At 40.6% G+C, this 19584-nt stretch overlaps 1 protein-coding gene across 2 annotated transcripts in view; it reads left to right on the top strand.

Annotated features, from left to right (window-relative positions):
- Positions 1-3235: 3235 nt before the first annotated feature.
- Positions 3236-19584, top strand: part of LOC121862348 — a 42451-nt gene continuing 26102 nt past the window's right edge. The window contains exon 1 of one of the 2 annotated variants that reach the window (XM_042360578.1): positions 3236-3306. In XM_042360578.1, coding sequence (XP_042216512.1) covers positions 3303-3306 — 4 coding nt within the window. In that variant the 5' untranslated portion in view covers positions 3236-3302. Of the gene's footprint in view, positions 3307-5997; positions 6017-19584 lie in introns of those variants that run through there. The other variant, XM_042360576.1, reaches the window with a different exon arrangement.

Here is a 19584-nt window from a genome sequence, read left to right as displayed (position 1 = left end):
TAATATTTGTACCTTGGCCTGGCCTTATTTTGAACTAGGTAACAGTTAAATCTGAATGACAACACTATATGGTGACTGGTGCCAACTGGGGCAAGGTGTTCCAGTTTGGCCACCATACCCTCCTCGTTTGTTATGATGAGGTCTAGTGGCTTGGGTGTTTGCTCCCCTCTGTAATGTGTCGGGTCTCTAACATGTTGGAACAGAAAATTATCTCTCAGAGTTTCTACAAAAAGAGTAGCAGGGTTATTCAAGTCATTTGGGGTGAACTCGTTTCTACAGTCGATGTCGCCATAGTTAAAGTTCCCCATGATAAGGAGGTGGCTAGGGTTGAGCATCGCCGCATTGTCGATTAAGGCTCTTAAGTTCCTTTGATTTAGTGGGCCACAGTTTGGGGATCTGTACATACACCCGATGATAAAATAAGTCTCCTCCCTTTAATTTAATTTTACACCACTTGGACTCTTCAAAAACATCCTCTCCCTGTACCCTCGCCTGGCTGACTCTAAGCACTGCTTAGAGCCTAGCATAGATAACCACACCTCTCTTGCAAGTTTCTTGAGAAAGATTCGTAAATGAGTCATATCCAGCAATACTGAACTCACATTCCTCTGGGTCGATTCTCCTGTTCTTGTGCAACAGAGTTCTACAACTACAATATCTGGTTGATGTACCTTCAGCAGTGTTTCAATTTCCTCTCTCTTATCAAGGAAAGTGTCATTATTAGTGTACATGACATTCAAGCCAGAATTTGTTCTCGGTAACGTCTCTGCTCTTAGTAGTAAACCCCCCCCCCCCGCATTCTCAGAAGCTGTAGCATTTGCTAAGTATACTGTATTTTGCAGGGCGTGGTTTGAAATGTCATTGTTTACACGGTGTAGTGGATTCCTCCCCTACAAGCACCGAACCTTCTCGAATTCCCCAGCCTACGCCTCCAGCGCCGCCCATGGAGCGGGGGTTAACTATCTACCCACGCCTACCCCCGCCTTATAAGGCCTGACACCGCTGTGGCAAATAATAATAATAATAATAATAATAATAATGTGATTACCCTCCCAGCTACATCAGCCAGGAAGAAGTAATTGAACCATCTCCTGCCCCAATATACACATAAAACATTAATAGAGAAAATAAAAGATGAGTGACCTACCAGCTCCACTAAGAACCTGGCAGTCCTCTCCATACAGTGTACCTTTAGACTAACACAACTAACAACTAACACCTTAGCAAAAAAAAAATGTGACTACCCTCCCAGTTATACAAGGACCTGGGCGGGCTCACTAACTCCAACAATAAATAAAAATAATAAGCAGCACTATATAAATAAACCAATATTAATACAAAGGTCTGACGACCCAAGGGAGCAGAACAAAGATAAAATACTAATAGGAAAGATGAATCGATCTGGTTGAGCCCAGATTCTTTCTACTCCTACTGTATTTCAGTTTCACCACTTTTCAACCCCTAATAATCTTCTTTCACCTCATAACTAATGACTCCGTACCGTACCGACCAGCCTCTTTCTACTCAGTGCCACCAGCAAGCAATACTGTAGTGGATTTCTCCCCTACAAACGCTGTTTGTCGCTGCCTTGCCGACCCCACCAATTCCCCAGTGTATGCCTCGTGGTCTAGGTCAACCAGCGCCGCCATACACCACGGAGCGGGGGTCAACTACTAAGCCACGCCAACCCCCGCTATTTAAGACCTGACCTCGTGGTGACCTGGCTCTTCCTACCTCCACCAACCAGCCAGCAACACCTCCTCCTCCCCCTGCCTGACAGTCCTCGCTCGCGCTGGCGAGCATGGCGACCCACAGGCTGGTCCTCCTCTGAGCATCCTCACCAACCAGCTCTCTACATCACGCTTGTAACCATGCTGCCTTCCCAGCACCAAGCTGCACTGTACACCCAATACAACATGTATATAGAGAGCACATCGTGAGTTTCCTTTCTCCATCCCATCCTGAGTGTGAACCAAACAATCTCGTACCCAACAATACCTCCTCAGCGCCAGCCTGGCGGCTGCCGTTCCGCCAGCGACCTTGGCGTCCCTCAAGCCGCGTGTCCTTCCTCTGGGCACCCTCACCACCCAGCTCTCTCTACTCAACTCTTATTACCATGCTACCTACCCAGCAATAAGCTGCATTGTACATCCAATACAACATGTATACAGTGAGCACATTGTGAGTTTCCTTTCTCCATCCCATCCTGAGTGTGAACCAATATCCATAACCCTGCAATTGGTGACCCTGGAGTGACCATTTATGGTCATAAAAGACACATAAAAGACATTAAAGCATGACTTATTTTTAAAAGAATACGTGTATAAACATAACTATAGTAGACATTCAAACAACAGTTGTTGATGGTAGGTAGACTTTCCGCAACGTTAGTAAACTCTACCAGCGAACCCTCAACACAGCGCACGCTTGGAGCAGACCAATAACTAACTCAAATATACTCTACAAATTAATACGTGTAATCGAAATACATACTGAATCTCATTGTTATTGTCGTATATTGAAATGATAGTTAAAAAATCTATTTCAGAGGAGATTAAGTAGTGGAGATGAATTTCGGAGTACATTTTTTTCAGAGAATAGCCCACCCATAATACAGTATATGGAGCTATCATTTATACAGAGTATATATATATATATATATATATATATATATATATATATATATATATATATATATATATATATATATATATATATATATATATAAGTAACCCTTTTCTGTTGATGTTTATCGTTGGGAAATTATAATAAGCCTAAAATTCTTGCAATTTCGATGCATGGATTGCTAAATATAGGTTCAAAATTCCCACCTTGACAGTACTGTAGTCGCTTCTTACGATAAGCTACAGAAACAAGTTGTCACTACTAAAATATAAACATGGCAAAAAGTTTTTTGCTTTATCCTTATTTAAAAAAAATAAACTACAGTTTTACGAAAATATTATTTTGTTTTAGGAAACCTGAATTAAAATCTGAATGGAAATGCACCATTCCATTATCGTCACTATGAGGGAGTCAGCCGGTGTTCGAGTATAGTCAGTTTGACTTCGTAGATTATTTATCATGGTATAGGTTTATGTACACATATAATAGGTAGACTTTTTGCTCATTGTAATATAAATAATATACTTATTGTAAAATAATGTTAAGCAATAATCGTCCTTCAAGTGTTACATAATTGAATAAAATTGTGTAACAACTTTATGTAGCATCTGAACATGTTGTTTTAGGTAGTAAGATAACATTCTAACACTCACAACACGGTGGTGCCTCAGCTTTTAATGGGCGAGTACTATACTTTTCTGTTGTTATTATCCTCTTCGCCTCTAATCGTCCTTTTAGCCTTTAGCCGCTTGAGTGGTCGGTCTTGTCACTGTTACCAACTATTGGGAAGTATTAGAGGTGGCCATGCCGAGTTTTGTCAAGGACTATTTCAGGCCGTAGGAAGCGGTTTGTCACAGATGTTAGGGTTGCCATACGTCCGTATTTTCCCGGACATGTCCTCCATTTAGGTCTCGAAATCTTCATCCGGAAGTAATTTTTAAAATTCTTCAAAAGTCCGGAATTTCAGCTTCCATCATTTTCTCCACGGAAAGAAACATGAAACTGTAATGACGAGAGAGAGAGAGGGGAGCTGGAAACAGTAGAGATCTCGTTCAGTTTTCGTCAGCTGATAAGTCACCTGTACCGTACACCTGTACGGTGTTGTCAACTTAGCTGCTTGCAGTTTTTGGGCTAGCCTGTAGTTCCATGTACTGCTTTTCCTTGTTCTTCAGCCACGTGCATTATTATAATTTTGTTTGTATTTAGTGCTATTACAGCCATAAATTAAGAAAGTATACCATTTTTTTCTTATGGCTTTGTATTTACACTGTAGCATTTTAGCTATTTTCAAGTATAATCTAGCCACTTTCGCTTTATTATTTACGTGTGTTGACAACTGTGACGGTGACCGGTGGTTGGCCAGTCTTTAACCTGCAGTGACAGTGTTTAATCTAAGTCTTTGTTGTGGGTTTGTCGCTTGTTGCCACAGCTAGTGCTTACGATTTGTTGTACTTTTCCAGAGCATAAAACGGTCACGGCTGCATCAAGGTTACATAGCGCCAAAGTGTGTGCCAGGCGAGGGGGTGGGGGGGAGCAGGATGTCTTCGGGAACGTCCTCATTATTTTAATGTTCAGATATGGCAACCCTAACTGAAGTTGACAAACAAGTATGGTGTACTGTCCATTTATTTCATATTTACCACAAACAATATTCAATGTAGAAAAGTATATTATGAGAATTTGCATGGATTACGAACCAAACCTGGCATTGACTTTGCAAAATTATAAAATCTGTTAGTGGCAAGTGGCAGAGAACTGCTGAAATTCATGTAGGCTGGGCCTGGCCCTTGCGAGAATAAGATCATTACTAAGGTTAACTAAAGGTACGGTAGTCTAAGAGTGACACGCAAGAAAAAAAAATAATGCCAAATTATGGAATCTGTCAGTTATCACATTACTGTTGTAGATATTTTATGTTAATGCATGTACACAAAGAGATGTGTGATCGGTTTGGTTTAACTTATATTGCCGATGAGTATGTTAAGGGTTCTGTACATAGGCTGTCACACTTTGGTAAATTTAGGACTGTACAATTGATTTTGCTTAGACCTCCGGAGGTTCTGACTGAAAATGGACGTGATAACTGACAAGATTCCATAATAATTTTCCATCAATTTTTTCCTGCGTGTGTGTTGTGTGATAGTGTCGTGTGGTAGTACTGTGTAAATAGTACTGTGTTGTAGTGTATGCTTGATTATTATGTTGTGGAAGGTGGTTGAGTTCCTGTATGTGCACTACGAGCTGGTCACTCCCATTTCTAATCATAATTTATAATATTCTTAAGTTAATATTCAATTTATGACGCTTTGAAGATACGCACTTAATGTTCTATGTGTTGAGGGAATACGATATATATTTCCGTTTATATAGAGTATTATCGTAGGTGGCTCCCGATGCCATACTAACGTGTGGGAAAACTATTACCATTTACAAATATTTTTGCCACAATGGCAGTAATGAGTTAATTAAAGAAAGTTGAATAGAATAGGATACGCTTATTATCCACTTACGAGAGGTAATTACTGTACGTCATTTACTGTATACTGCGTGACGTATATGAGCGGCAGGTGGCGAGGCTCTTCCTACTTATACAGTAATGCGCTGCGTCCCGGGGTTTGTTGACGTCACGGGAATATCCGGGAAAATATTGGCCGACCAACACCTGACTTAGCCAACACTCACCTGGCCTAACAAATACTCAACAGACTTACCCAACTCTCACCTACCCAATACTCACTTGACCATGTACTGCAGTAGAAGGCTGCTCCAAAACCACGTTATCTTAGCCTGGCTCAAAACCAGGTTACTTTGTAGTGGATTCCTCCCCTACAAACGCTTGTCGCTGAGTAGCCAACCCCGCGAATTCCCCAGTGTATGCCTCGTGGTCTAGGTCAACCAGCGCCGCCTTACATGACGGAGGTCAACTGTTAAGCCACGCCTACCTCCTCTATATAAGACCTGACCTCGTGATGACCTGCCTTCTAGCTACAGCCGCAGCAAGAAACACTACCTCCTCCGCCGCTGCCTGGCGGCCCTCGCTCCCGCCGGCGAGCATGGCGACCCACAAGCTGTCCTCCTCTGAGCACCCTCACCAACCAGCTCTCTCTACTCAACGCTTGTAACCATGCTGCCTTCCCAGCACCAAGCTGCATTGTACATCCAATACAACATGTATACAGAGAGCACATTGTGAGTTTCCTTTCTCCATCCCATCCTGAGTGTGAACCAACAACCCGTACCCCACAACTTAACCCAGAATCACGTCACTAGAGCGTGTGTAAAGTCACCCTTAGAGACATCAGCTGGTGGCACATGTGGCCCTCTGTGTGTGGCTCACCTGTGGTCATCAGTTACCCTCTGGTATCTGGCTGTGTGGCAGTTGTCTGGATGGGTAAGTCTTGTTCACAGTTATACTGTGCCTTCTGGCAAATAAAGTGGCATTCGTAAAACCGCAAGACCCTTCGACGCTTAATTGTTAGTGTAATCGAGTGGAATTTATGTAATGTGACGTAGTTAGTCCTCTAATGTTCCTTCTTCATCAAGTTATCAGCATGAGTTCGAACATGATTAATTTTGATTTACTCTGGTTTTGTATATGTTTAATGATGTGTTATCAAGATTATGTAGGCGGCGGTTTGTTGTGAACGTCATAATGGTGTGTTCGTGACAACATATTTAGTGGTATCATGGTATACTTCTGTCATCCAGATTACCTGTGCCTCACTAATTTAATATTGTATATGGTATTTGTCCAGGATTATGTTTGGGTGTACATTAGGTCACCTCTCTAGTGTAGTGTCCTTGTTAATGGTAGTATTCATGAGTATCTCCCCCAATAGCCATTGTATGCGACCACAAAGTTCCGGAAACAAACATATACCGTATATAAACAATGTTTTCTATAAATGATGTTACTATCTATGTCACTCTCTTGAATTTACTCTTGATTCACCTTGACCTATTTCTTGACTAACATCATCAGGTTATTGTAGGTTATGAACGTGTTGTTGTGAAGGTACAAATAAAGCTGTTGTTATCCTCTGTATACCGAAGATGTACTGTACGTATAGTGTGTCGTTCACGAGTGGGTGACCTTGACAGCTGTAGAGGCTAGTCAGCTTACCTGGAGGATCACAACTTGCCGATGAAATCCATGGCCCTTCAGGCACTGACGCCCTTAAATGCATAAGTTGACTCGGCAAACATGAACCCTGCATGCTTCCCTGTTGGGCGCTGTAAGCGCTTTTTGCGCTACTCCTTGCACAGGATGCAATGGAGTGCCCAATAAACTAGCCCATCGCTGGGCAAATTGTATATAAAATTATAGTGTGGTACTCAGTGGCTCTATGATAGTTTATAAAGGTTGTTCTTTCGGTATATGTGCTGTAAGTGTTGTACAATTGTATCGTCACACTATAGGGTCTGGTGCAGACTGGCCGGAGTCCTGCACCAGTGTGTGAGTTAACTGAACACAAGGCGGTAGAGACATATGAATCTTTTAAAAGTTACTATGTCTTGTCGCAGGAGGTATTTAGGTAGTTGATGCCTTACATAAAATACATAAACAAAAAATCGCTATAGACCCCAACTACAAAGTCTCTGAATTTATTTTAATGTTACGAACGAGTTGACGGTCGGAATTTTTTTCGTAAAGTGGCAGGTCAATGGGTAAAGAAAACTCTTAAATTCACAATGGTAATGATATTTTTAAATAAATTGGGCCAAAGGTGTCAAAAATAAAAGTTAAAGTTGCTAGAAAGTCACGTGACTGCGAAAAGCTCTGTGATTGGTTGTGACGTCACTGGTTGGGGAGGCAGCTGTAGTTACCAACCTTCTCGGCTGATCGGCTCAGTAAATAAAAATTAGAAAATTAATTTTGCTTTATTGTGCGATGTAGTTATACTATTTTGAATCTATAAATATTACTAAGCACATAGACTAATTCAATGGATATTAGCTGCCCATACAACAAATTTCATAGTAGCTACAGTATGTACAAGTGAACGTGGGCCCTTCGTGCCCAGTGAAAGTTTGAACGCTCGTGCTTGGCTAGCGCGCAACCGCCGTCCGGCTGACAGCGTACAGCGACAAAATGGTTAATTAATGCCTTCCTAAAGAAACCATCGACATGGGACCAGGTTTGTTCCACTCTACGAATTTTTTGCGATTTTTCCACCAAGTTTGATGAAAAACGATTGTGCCGTTTCGGCTGCCCAGAACACACACACACACACGCGCACACGGCTATTCCTATAGTATAGTACAAGTGAACGTGGGCCCTTCGTGCCCGGTGAAAGTTTGACAGCGTACAGCGAATGAGGGTGCACCAAGTCCGTAGACTTGCATCGTTTTCCAGTGTAAATAAAATGGTTAATTAATGCCTTCCTAAAGAAACCATCGATATGGGACCAGGTTTGTTCCACTCTACGAATTTTTTTGCGATTTTTCCACCAAGTTTGATGAAAAACAATTGTGCCGTTGCCCAGAACACACACACATACACACACGGCTATTCCTATAGTATATTAGATTAGATAGTATATTAGATAAACATTCCAAACAATATTGGTATTGTTTTGGTCATCTGAGGAACCTTAAGATTCTAATAATGGGATTAAGTACTTTAAATAATAAGACACATTATCTCTACAGGATTTCTGTCGCAAAACATTTTTCGATCACATAAGGAAATACAGGTCACATGTTAGGTTAGGGTATGATGAGTTACAAGATTAGCTTAACATACACCAGTAAGGGGGGGGGGGTGGTAATAACTCAAAACTAGTGATTTCCGATAAAAATGAAGGTCTAAATCGTTCATAACACATCGCAAACCACCAGAAAAACAGCAACATAGTCTGCATATCCAAGTACAGGGATAACCAAAACTTAAAATTTACCCAATATACTGTAGCCAATCTCGAATCTAAACATCAAAATACTTAGGGTAGTTAAAGTAAAATTTTACCCATTAATTAATATAAATGATGATATATCCCAGTGGTTCATTAGTGAATCACCAGAACACAATGGCAGCACTATGTTGTCATGTTTACCTAGCATCAGTCATTATCAAAACAAAGTCCAGACAATGTCATCACTTCTAAATTTACTCGTATCTCCATCTAGTACTGATATACCCTGTAAATGCACTGGAAAAAAGAAAGAGAAAGTCTACCAGGTAAGAATACATGACAGCTGAGTTGGTGTGAACATGGGAGTTTTTTATGTCTAAAAGAACATAAGAATGGAGGAAACTGCAGCAGGCCATACTGGGCAGTCCCATTTACACCCAACCCCTATCGCTCATATATCCATCCAACCTATGTTTGAAGCTGCTCTTCACGGCACATTTCTTCACTTACGAAATGTCCATGACTTAGACCATAAAAAAAATCCTTAAAATTTACCTGAACTTGGAATTTGGGGTCTGAAGAGGCCATCCTTTCTACTATCTACGGCTGCAGCCCGACGGTGTTTGAAACTAGTGACGTCATTGCAAATGCGGTCTTGTTTCAGAGAAATAAAGTTATCTCGACTATTATATCAGGACTTTAAACTTTTATTACAAATTATAAATACCGTGTCACTTTACGAACGTGGTAGAGTGTATTTCTTGTGTTTACCCAGAACCGTCAACTCGTCCAGTGTTTGGGACACATTGTTTACAATGAGAACTTAACTCTTCCTTCCAAAGTGGTGGTGATGTGAAGTCAACAACACGAAAATGATCACTCCACCTGACCTGGATAATAACACAGACTCAGATAAACCTAAGCCAGTCTAGGAACAAGGGTGATACAGAATTGCCTGCCAGCCAAGTTAGGGGTTACTGACCGTAGCACTGCTCGGCGCGGCAAGCCGCAGGTGCAGTGATGAGCTGAAATCCTGAGTAGGCTGGGGGTGCGGAATAGTTTATTGAGGGAGCAAGACTAGTGGGGTGGTCAACAACAGTTAATAATGAGCAAGTCAGACCCGATTTAGTATGTCCCCTTACTGCAGCCAGAGAACTTTTCAACTTAGTCAAAGCTCTGAGGAAAGGTGTTGAGAGAGACGATTAACGCTAGACCATCCAGGATTAGCTGATGGAATAATGAGGCGAGTGGTGTGGCGTCCCTCACTCACTACTCTACACTGACACATGCATCACCAGATAACTATATGTATACCTATCAAACACTTTTGACGGTAATTGTTCAGAATCCTCATCATATATCCGGGTATTGGGTCTAGGACAACTGGCCGCCGCCATCTGGCCGCAGCCCAACTGGCCGCGGGAAACTCGCCGCGGCCGACTGGCCGCCATATGGAACTTTTTGTTGACAAAATTGATGAAAGTGTGATAAAAAAAAGGATAAAAATTTCTTTATGAAGTACTTTATTGGAATAAAATAATAAAAGATACATATGCAAAAATCTATGAAAAGTTATGTTGTTAGTAAAATTATTGTTGGTAAAAAATAAGCATGCTAAAATGTCTTTATTGATTAAAAAAAAACAAGATTCAACTGCAAAAATCTTTGAAAAGTTATGGGCAATTCCCCTAAGATATTCTACAAGATTTCGACTCTCAAATGTACTGACAATTGCTTTAATTCTTTCATCTGCTTGTCTGTATTTCTTCAACTTGACAGGTGGCTCTTGCCCTGCGATCAGCTGCTCGTAATATAGGTCTCTTCCACGTTGGACTGTTTTCAAACCATCAATAAATTTCCAAACAGTAGGCTGTTGCATTCCAAGTTCATTTTGCAGTCTTCGATGAGCAGCTTCTGACCTCCTTTCTTTTCCTTCGCACAAGTTTGCGTAGAGCACCGTGAGTGGGCAGGACTCCTTGACATGCTTGTGTCAGATTTCCTACACATTCGTTGATAACTTGATTAGTTTGTTCCACCGTTTCAGCAGCCCGAGATTTTAACTTCGTAATAGTTTCTTGCTTTACCACTTGAGCTGCGTCAGCTGCGTGTGAATGAACATTGATAAATTTGATAATTTCTCCAACCTTTACATGAACTCTTGCTTTGCACTGCCGCCTCTTTTCACATCTCCAAAATTCTGTGACTTGATCAGCACCGACTTTGTCAAAAATATAGATATATCCATCGCTTGTAAACTTTCCTTTCCCTCGCTGTGACAGATTCGCTGATGCCATTCTCGAAGGGGGTTGACACGTACTGAATATAATTTACGATACGATACGAAGTCTTTAGTTAAGAGGTGAAAGAAGATTATTAGGGGTTGAAGGAAAAGTGGTGAAACTGAAATACAGTAGGAGTAGAAAGAATCTGGGCTCAACCAGATCGATTCATCTTTCCTATTGGTGTTTTGTCTTTGTTCTGCTCCCTTGGGTCGTCAGACCTTTGTATTAATATTGGTTTATTTATATAATGCTGCTTATTATTATTATTTTTATTATTGTTGGAGTTAGTGAGCCCGCCCAGGTCCTTGTGTAACTGGGAGGGTAGTCACATTTTTTTTTTTGAGGTGTTAGTTAAGTGTTAGTTGTGTTAGTCTAAAGGTACACTGTATGGAGAGGCCTGCCAGGTTCTTAGTGGAGCTGGTTGGTCACTCTCATCTTTATTCCTCTAGTAATGTTTTATGTAGAAATGTGTATATTGAGGCAGGAGGTGGTTCAATTACTTCTTCCTGGCTGATATAGCTGGGAGGGTAATCACATTATTATTATTAATATTATTATTTTATTTATTTTTTATTTATTTTTTTTTTTGAGTTAGTGAGCCCGCCCAGGTCCTTGTGTAGCTGGGAGGGTAGTCACATTTTTTTTTTTTTTTTACTAAGATGTTAGTTCAATGTTAAATGTTAAATGTTAAATGTTAAATATTAGTTATGTTAGTCTAAAGGTACACTGTATGGAGAGGCCTGCCAGGTTCTTGTGGAGCTGGTAGGTCACTCTCATCTTTTATTCTCTCTATTAATGTTTTATATGTATATTGGGGCAGGAGATGGTTCAATTACTTTCTTCCTGGCTGATTTAAACCAACTGTGTTCTTGGAATTCTTCGTTGTCTATATTATTTATCCAGTTTTGATATGTTTCTGTGTTAAGTTCAGTCACTTTTTTCCAAATATTTACAGCTTTGTTGTGTATATCTACATTGATTGCTAAGAGGTTTGCTCTCTTGTGTATCTGTTCATTATTGATGTGGTCTGTATATTTTATGTTATATATAAATCTGAGGGCTATATTTTGTACTGTTTGTAACCTTTTAATGCACGTTTTACTAAGGGTGTTCAATGGGATGGGTGGGTAGTCCATAATTGATTTGACAAGGGCAATATAAATCTTTCTTTTGTTATTTATGCTAAGGTTCTTAAAACGTTTTATTTTTCATAATCTTATTCTTGCCTGTCGTTCTTTATCTTTTAAGTATGTTATATATCCTCTTTTTGTTAGTTTTAATCCGAGCATCCTGCCTTCAGTGTCATAAGAACATAAGAACATAAGAATGGAGGAAACTGCAGCGGGCCTATTGGCCCATACTGGGCAGTCCCGTTTACACCCAACCCCTATTGCTCATATGAGCATCCAACCTATGTTTGAAGCTATTCAACGTATTCGAGTTAATGATGATATTTGGTAACTTGTTCCATTCATCCACTACTCTGTTTCCAAACCAGTGTTTACCTATTTCACGCCTAAATCTAAATTTGTCCAATTTAAAACCATTGTTACGAGTTCGCTCCTGGTTGGATAATTTGAGTACCTTTGTAATGTCCCCTTTGTTTAGCCCTGCCTTCCACTTATACACCTCTATCAGGTCGCCCCTCGCTCTACGTCTCTCAAGGGAGTGCAGATTAAGATGCTTTAACCTGTCTCTATACTCAAGGTTCCTAATGCCCGGGATTAGTCTTGTCATTCTCCTCTGAATTCTTTCCAAGGATTCTATATCCATTCTGTAATACGGTGACCAGAACTGAACTGCGTAATCCAGGTGTGGTCTCACAAGAGCAAGATACAGTTTTAGGATGACCTCGCTAGTCTTGTAACTAACATTCCTTTGTATGAACCCAAGTACTTTATTAGCCTTGTTACGAGCAAAAACACATTGTTTACTTGGCTTAAGGTTCCTACTTATCATTACTCCTAAATCTCTCTCGCAGTCGGATTTCTCTATAGCATCGTTGTTCATCTGATATCTGGTTTCCCTGTTTACATTTCCTATACTGAGTACTTTACATTTGTCGATGTTGAATTTCATCTGCCATTTTTCAGACCATTCGAAAAATTTGTTTAGATCCTCCTGTAGTTTTGCCGAGTCCTCGTCAGATTTGATAACACGTCCTATTTTAGTATCATCAGCAAATTTACTTATGTTGCTGTCTATGCCGATATCTATGTCGTTTATGTATATAATAAACAATAATGGTCCAAGTACTGAGCCTTGGGGAACTCCACTTGTGACGTTGCTCCAATGGGACTTAGTGCCGTTAATGCTCACTCGCTGTTTCCTGTCCTGTAACCACGCCCTAATCCATTTAAGGATGTCACCTTTGATGCCATGAGCTTCTACCTTTCTAATTAGTCTTTCGTGGGGGACTCTGTCGAAGGCTTTGCTAAAGTCGAGATATACCACATCATAATTGTGCCCCTCGTCCACTGATTCGAAAACTGATGAAAAGAATGTTAATAGATTAGTTAGGCAAGAACGTCCGCTTGTGAAGCCATGCTGGGAAATTGATCAATCTGTGCTTCTCCAGGTGATTTCGAATAGAGTTTGAAATGATTGCTTCCAGTAATTTGCCTACTATTGATGTTAGACTGATTGGGCGGTAGTTAGAAGATAGTGATCTATCCCCCTTCTTGAAAATCGGTATTACATTCGCTATCCTCCAGGATTCTGGTACTACACCTGTTTTTAAGGACATGTTAAACAACTTTGCTAAGGGCATACTAAGCTCTTCCTTACATTCCTTTAATACTCTGGCAAATATCTCATCGGGACCAGGTGACTTATTAGGCTTTAGTTTGTCTATTTGCTTACTAACATCGCTACTAGTCACTACTATCTCACTTAATTTGTTTTCTTCACTATCTCTGAATAGAGTCGGTGCCTCGGGTATCATGTTTAAATTTTCGGTGGTGAAAACTGTTGAAAAATATTTATTCAAATTATTGCTCATTTCTCCGTCGTTATCAGTGAGCCGGAGTCTGACCGTATTGGTCCAATCTTTTCTCGTGTTTTAGTTTGATACATTTGGTAGAATCCTTTGGGGTTTGTCTTCGCCTCCCTTGCTATCCTTACCTCATTATTCCTCTTGGCTTTTCCTTATCTCGGTTTTAACCCTACTCGCCAATACCCTATAATAGTCCGGAGGTGAATTTCGCCACCATTTATCCTTCTACCTATAGCCTTCCTTTGGCCAATGATGTTCTTTAAATAATTATTATCCATTTAGGGTCGTTGTTGTCTGATCTGAGTTTTTTGTATGGTATGTTCTGCCTTTTGTGCATTAAGTAACTCACTATTTAAATTGTCGAACTCGGCAATCTCGATCTCGTTATCAGGTCGGTGTCATCTGTCAGGTTCACGCCAAGCACGACACCCCTCTCTCAGCTGCCTCTTTAAACTGTCAAAGTTTGCCCTTCTGAAATCTGGTACTTTAGTGGAATTTTCCTTACGTCTGCCCTGAAAATCTAACTGGAATCGAATTTCTTTGTGATCGCTGTTTGCAAGTTCATTCCCTACCTCGACATTGCTAATGAGGTTTTCTCTGTTTGACAAAACTAAATCCAATATATTATTACCCCATGTGGGTTCGGTTATATGTTGACTTAGGAAACAGTCCTGGATCGTCTCGAGAAAATCCTCTGATTCTGAGTTACCCGTAAGGTCGGTCCAATCTATTTGGCCAAGGTTAAAGTCGCCTACTATACAGACTTTGTTGTGTATGGAAGCCCTGCGCATTTCATCCCAGATAAGTCGCTCATTGACGCTATCAAGATTGGGGGGTCTATATATTACTCCTGTGATTAATTTTTCCCGACCGTCGCTTAATTCTATCCAAATTGTTTCTGTATTCCTCTCAGTTTTTATTTCCTTATTTATTTCACACTTCAGATTATCCCTAACATAGATTGCTACTCCGCCTCCTTTCCTGGTCTGCCTATCGGTATGGAACAGTTTGTAACCCGCAATTTGGTATTCGACTGGTAATTCACGTGTGTCTAGGTTGATCCATGTTTCAGTGAATGCAATTATATCGATTTCTTCGGTACATACCAAGGCCTTAATATCATCCATTTTGTTTCTCATACTTCTACTGTTCGCGTAGTATACATTTAAGTTAGTCGTGTTCTGAGTCCTCCCCTTACCGCGTTTAGTTTTAAACTCCCTGTCTAATTTAGTTTTGTCATCATTCCTAACACTACTTCCCTGTAATCTTTCGCCTTGTTTACCCGCTCCCACTGCAGTCTCCTCCACCCCCGTGCCCATATGTTCTCTTAGCAGTTTAAAGACTTCGATATCTTTTGAACTGCCCCCTCTAGAGCCCCAGCCAGGGTTGCTACTCCATCCCTAGACAGGTGCACCCCATCCCTAGCATAAAGGTCCCTTCTGCCATAGAAGGTCCCAGTTGTCAATGAATGGGACTGATATTGACTTGCAATATCTGTCAAGACGGTCGTTAACACCAACTGCCCTTGACAACCATTCACTGCCAACTCTCCTTCTAGGCAGGACACCGCATATGATAGGGATCCCTCCCTTAGTCCTAATACGATCTATGGCTGCCTTGAACTTATCAAGAAGTTCCTCGCTCCTACACCGGCCAATATCATTGCCTCCTGCACTGAGGCAGATAATGGGTTTGTTCCCATTACCAGACAAGATATTGTCCATCCTGTCAATTATATCCCCCACCCCAGCTCCTGGCAAACACACCCTCATCCTATTTTTGTTTTTACCACAAAAGGCCCTGTCCATGTACCTTACCTGTGAGTCACCAACAATTAAAGTTTTTATACCTTCCTTGTCATCCCTGCCCCTGACTGTACTAACGTCCAATTCGTCTATCAAGGGACTGAACGGGTTGGTACACTTAGCTGTTGTTGTCGTTGTTGTCGTATCCTTCGTGTGCTTCTTCACCACCAGCTTTGTCTTCACACTACTCACAATTTTCCACTCGCTTGATTTTTCGTCAGACACTGGCTTTACTCGTCCAGCCTCTCCTTTTAACGTCCAGCCTCTCCTTTTAACATCGCCAGCTCTTTCCTTAATTTCAAGTTCTCCAACGTGGCCCTCTCAATTTCTAACTTGGCCCTCGCCAATTCTTCATTGGACCACTCCAGTTTGGTCAACAAACTCTCATACCCAAGACCGCACATAGGTCTGGCCATATCTGATAATTATCCCTCTGGAGCTAACCCTGCCGTGACCTTTCCCCTAGTATAGTTCCTGGTCGACTATTACTGGACTTGTTTTAATCTTGGCTATTGGTATTATCTTGAATTTGTTCTTATTTGTCCTGATTTTCCATTTTTTCTCAAAATCATTTATGTTTTTTATCGCTCTTACCGTGTAGAGTGCCATAAATTGAGTTGATTTTCCTGGGTATGATACTATTTGAGTAATATCATCAGCAAACATTACATATTCGCTAAAGGGGGTAGGTTGAGGTGTGTCTGAAGTATAAATTGTATATAGTGTTGGAGAAAGGCATCCTCCTTGAGGTACTCCACTCTCAAGATTAAACATAGTTCCCATAAAGTTTCCAATTTGAATTTGTGCTCTCCTATCATCTAAATAGTTACACAATATTCTTAGCAAGTATTCGTTAAGTCCCAGTTTTAATATTTTATATTTCAAGCCTAAATGCCAAACTTTATCAAAAGCCTTAGAAACATCCCTTAAAATTATATTGATCTGGTTACCCTTGCTTTTTTCTATTGCAATTATTTCCGTTATTGTAGCTATTGCAGTTAGGGTATTTCTATTGGGCATAAATCCATGTTGTCTGTTGTTAGTTTTCCCATGTTGTGTTAAAAAGGCTATAAGTCTTGAATTTAATATTTTTTCCAATAGTTTCCCGGTAATTTCTAATAAAGATATTGGCCTGTAGTTTAATATTTCCTTATTGTCCTTACCCTCCTTAGGAATAAATATCATTTTAGCATGCGTTATAAATGTTTAATAGTGTATTTAAAATGTTTTCAGGTAGATTCATGATCATATTTCGTGTAATACCTGTGAGCCCTGGGGCTTTTTCCTTAAATTTCCTCAGACAGTGCATATAATTTTCCGTTACACCTCCCTTTATATTCGGATTATAGTTGGGTCCGACCTGAGTCGGGCGAGTCTGACCTGAGTGTGTCCGGGGTCCGACCTGAGTGACGCAGAAGCTGTTGAATGTTTAGAAATTATTCAGGATAATTTTCTGTATCAACACGTACTAGAACCAACTAGGGGAACAACATATTAAATCTCGTTTTCAGTAATAGGGAAATTACAATTTCAAATTTGGAGAATTAAAAATTTTTTCTTTATTTTAGAGCAGCAGATTTTGAAGGATTAAGACCTCAGCTGTCAGCTGAGGTCTGGGAAGGGATTACAAATTGCCATAGGACAGGTCTAATCGCAGGTAGTGGATTAACCCAAGATGAGGTCGTAGATGGGGGAACAGACAGGGTTGGGTTATGACCATTCTCAGATTATTAATAGAAATATGATTGAGGAATATAATAGTTTTGTTGCGAGTCTCAGAAACATCCAGAATGATTATATATATATATGCAGGAATAACCACCAGGAAAAGGAAAATACGAAGTGTCAAGCGCTTTCGTATATTACATCTTCAGGACTGAATACAGAATACAAGAATCAGAAAATATATACACAAGCCCACACAGGGGCGGAGTCAGGTCAACAAGTAGCAGAGGACAAGGGGTGTGTCAACTGCGGTCACAAATATCAGGTCAGCCTAAAACGAGGTCAGGTCAGGTCAATCCCATATTTTGGCTGAACATACTTACAATTTTCTGACTTATATAATTATCTAATTTATACAAACCAACATTTTGATTCATATTGGAATGAACATTATGCTTTATAACAGAAGATGAATCAAAATGCAAATTGAAGCAGCTAATGGTCACATAACTGATGGTGACAAAGAAATGCGCAACTGCTTAAATTAATATTTCCTATCGGTTTTTACGATTGAAAATCTCGAATACATTCGGAGGTTGAAGCTATATACTCGGGTAGCCCTGAAAACATTCTTAGTCAAATCAATATTTAAATATTCGAACTGTTGTCATTTTTTTAACTTCTACTAAATCTTACTTTTTTATATTTCTTTGTTCATAGTATTATCCTTGTATTTTTCATTCAAGATTTAATACATCTGTGAGGATTCTTTCAAGTTCTATTATCTAAGTTTCTCTTACTTTATTTTTTAGTACATAGTTTTACTGTTTTTTTTGTATGTTGAATTCAGAATTGACTTGTTTTTTAATCATTCGAGAATCAATCGTTCGCTGGTGGGGGTTTAAGGAGCTGCCTTGAGAGCGCAAAATTAGGCGTTTGCAGTTTACCCCCAGTCCGCGGCGGCCAGTCGGCCGCGGTGTGTTTCCCGCGGCCAGTTGGGCTGCGGCCAGATGGCGGCGGCCAGTTGTCCCATTCCCCCGGGTATTGTAGTGCTTCCGGTTATCTCTTATGAGTTTAGCTATATTTAGATCGTATACCACATTTTTTTTTTAGAGGTTCCGTGTAATGCAGGATGAGGCGAATGAAGTTGTTTTAACTTTAAGATAACACACCTTGTTCTCTTATACTGCTAGTGTCAGTAGTTTATAATCTAAACAGCATATGTAGCACCCAGGGGAGTTAGGTTATGTCTCCGTGTGTTGTCATCCTTCTGAGGTACTGTACAGTCGGGGACACAAGTTCGCTTCCTATGGTGAGACTGAGTCACGGGAATGAGTTTCCGAACTGACTTACCCAGACTGTTTCAACTCATTTGGGATCAATGCTGCTTCATTTTGAGCGGGAGCGAACTTTTGAGCCTGACTGTACCTTGTTTTACCTTATTTACTCAATGGCCACCTATTAGAAATGGCCATGCCGACGGAAGGAGGCCAGTGGCCTGTGTAGGAGCCCTTCTTTGTTCTTGATAATTTTGTCTAGCAGTATGTTCCTTCATATTTGTGTATTACATACACCTATCACAATATTCTGTGTGTTTATACCTGCATGAGTGTTTGCAATGCATCTCCTTCCGTTCTCTCCACTAAGTGTGGAAATACAGTGTAACTTATATCCGTATAACAGTTCCACAACCTTATAGGGTGTGTGTGTGTGTCACAAGTTTGTAAAATCAACTCGTTTGTCAGTTCTCAATGGGATTTGGTGCCACTAGACACAGAAGATGTACCGTATATAAAGGGATGATCTGCAAGACTCAAGGTGTTCTCTCTACCTATGTAGTCGGCCAGGAGGAACTAATATGGAAACATAAATCACCGGATGACTCGGCACCCTCGTATATTTCACCTGGTGGTTCAACATACTCCCGCCCTCACAACAGATACTCTCACCCTCACAACAGATACTCTCACCCTCACAACAGATACTCTCGCCCTCACAACAGATATTCTCACCCTCACAACAGATACTCTCGCCCTCACAACAGATATTCTCACCCTCACAACAGATACTCTCACCCTCACAACAGATACTCTCACCCTCACAACAGATACTCTCGCCCTCACAACAGATATTCTCACCCTCACAACAGATATTCTCACCCTCACAACAGATATTCTCACCCTCACAACAGATACTCTCGCCCTCACAACAGATACTCTCGCCCTCACAACAGATACTCTCGCCCTCACAACAGATACTCTCACCCTCACAACAGATACTCTCACCCTCACAACAGATACTCTCACCCTCACAACAGATACTCTCACCCTCACAACAGATATTCTCACCCTCACAAC

This window comes from Homarus americanus, unplaced genomic scaffold (genome assembly GCF_018991925.1).
Source record: "Homarus americanus isolate GMGI-L3 unplaced genomic scaffold, GMGI_Hamer_2.0 scaffold31037, whole genome shotgun sequence".
In the NCBI taxonomy this organism is placed as follows: Eukaryota; Metazoa; Arthropoda; class Malacostraca; order Decapoda; family Nephropidae; genus Homarus; species Homarus americanus.
Note: the sequence above shows the minus strand (reverse complement) of the source record. Positions and strands in the feature narration are given on the sequence as shown.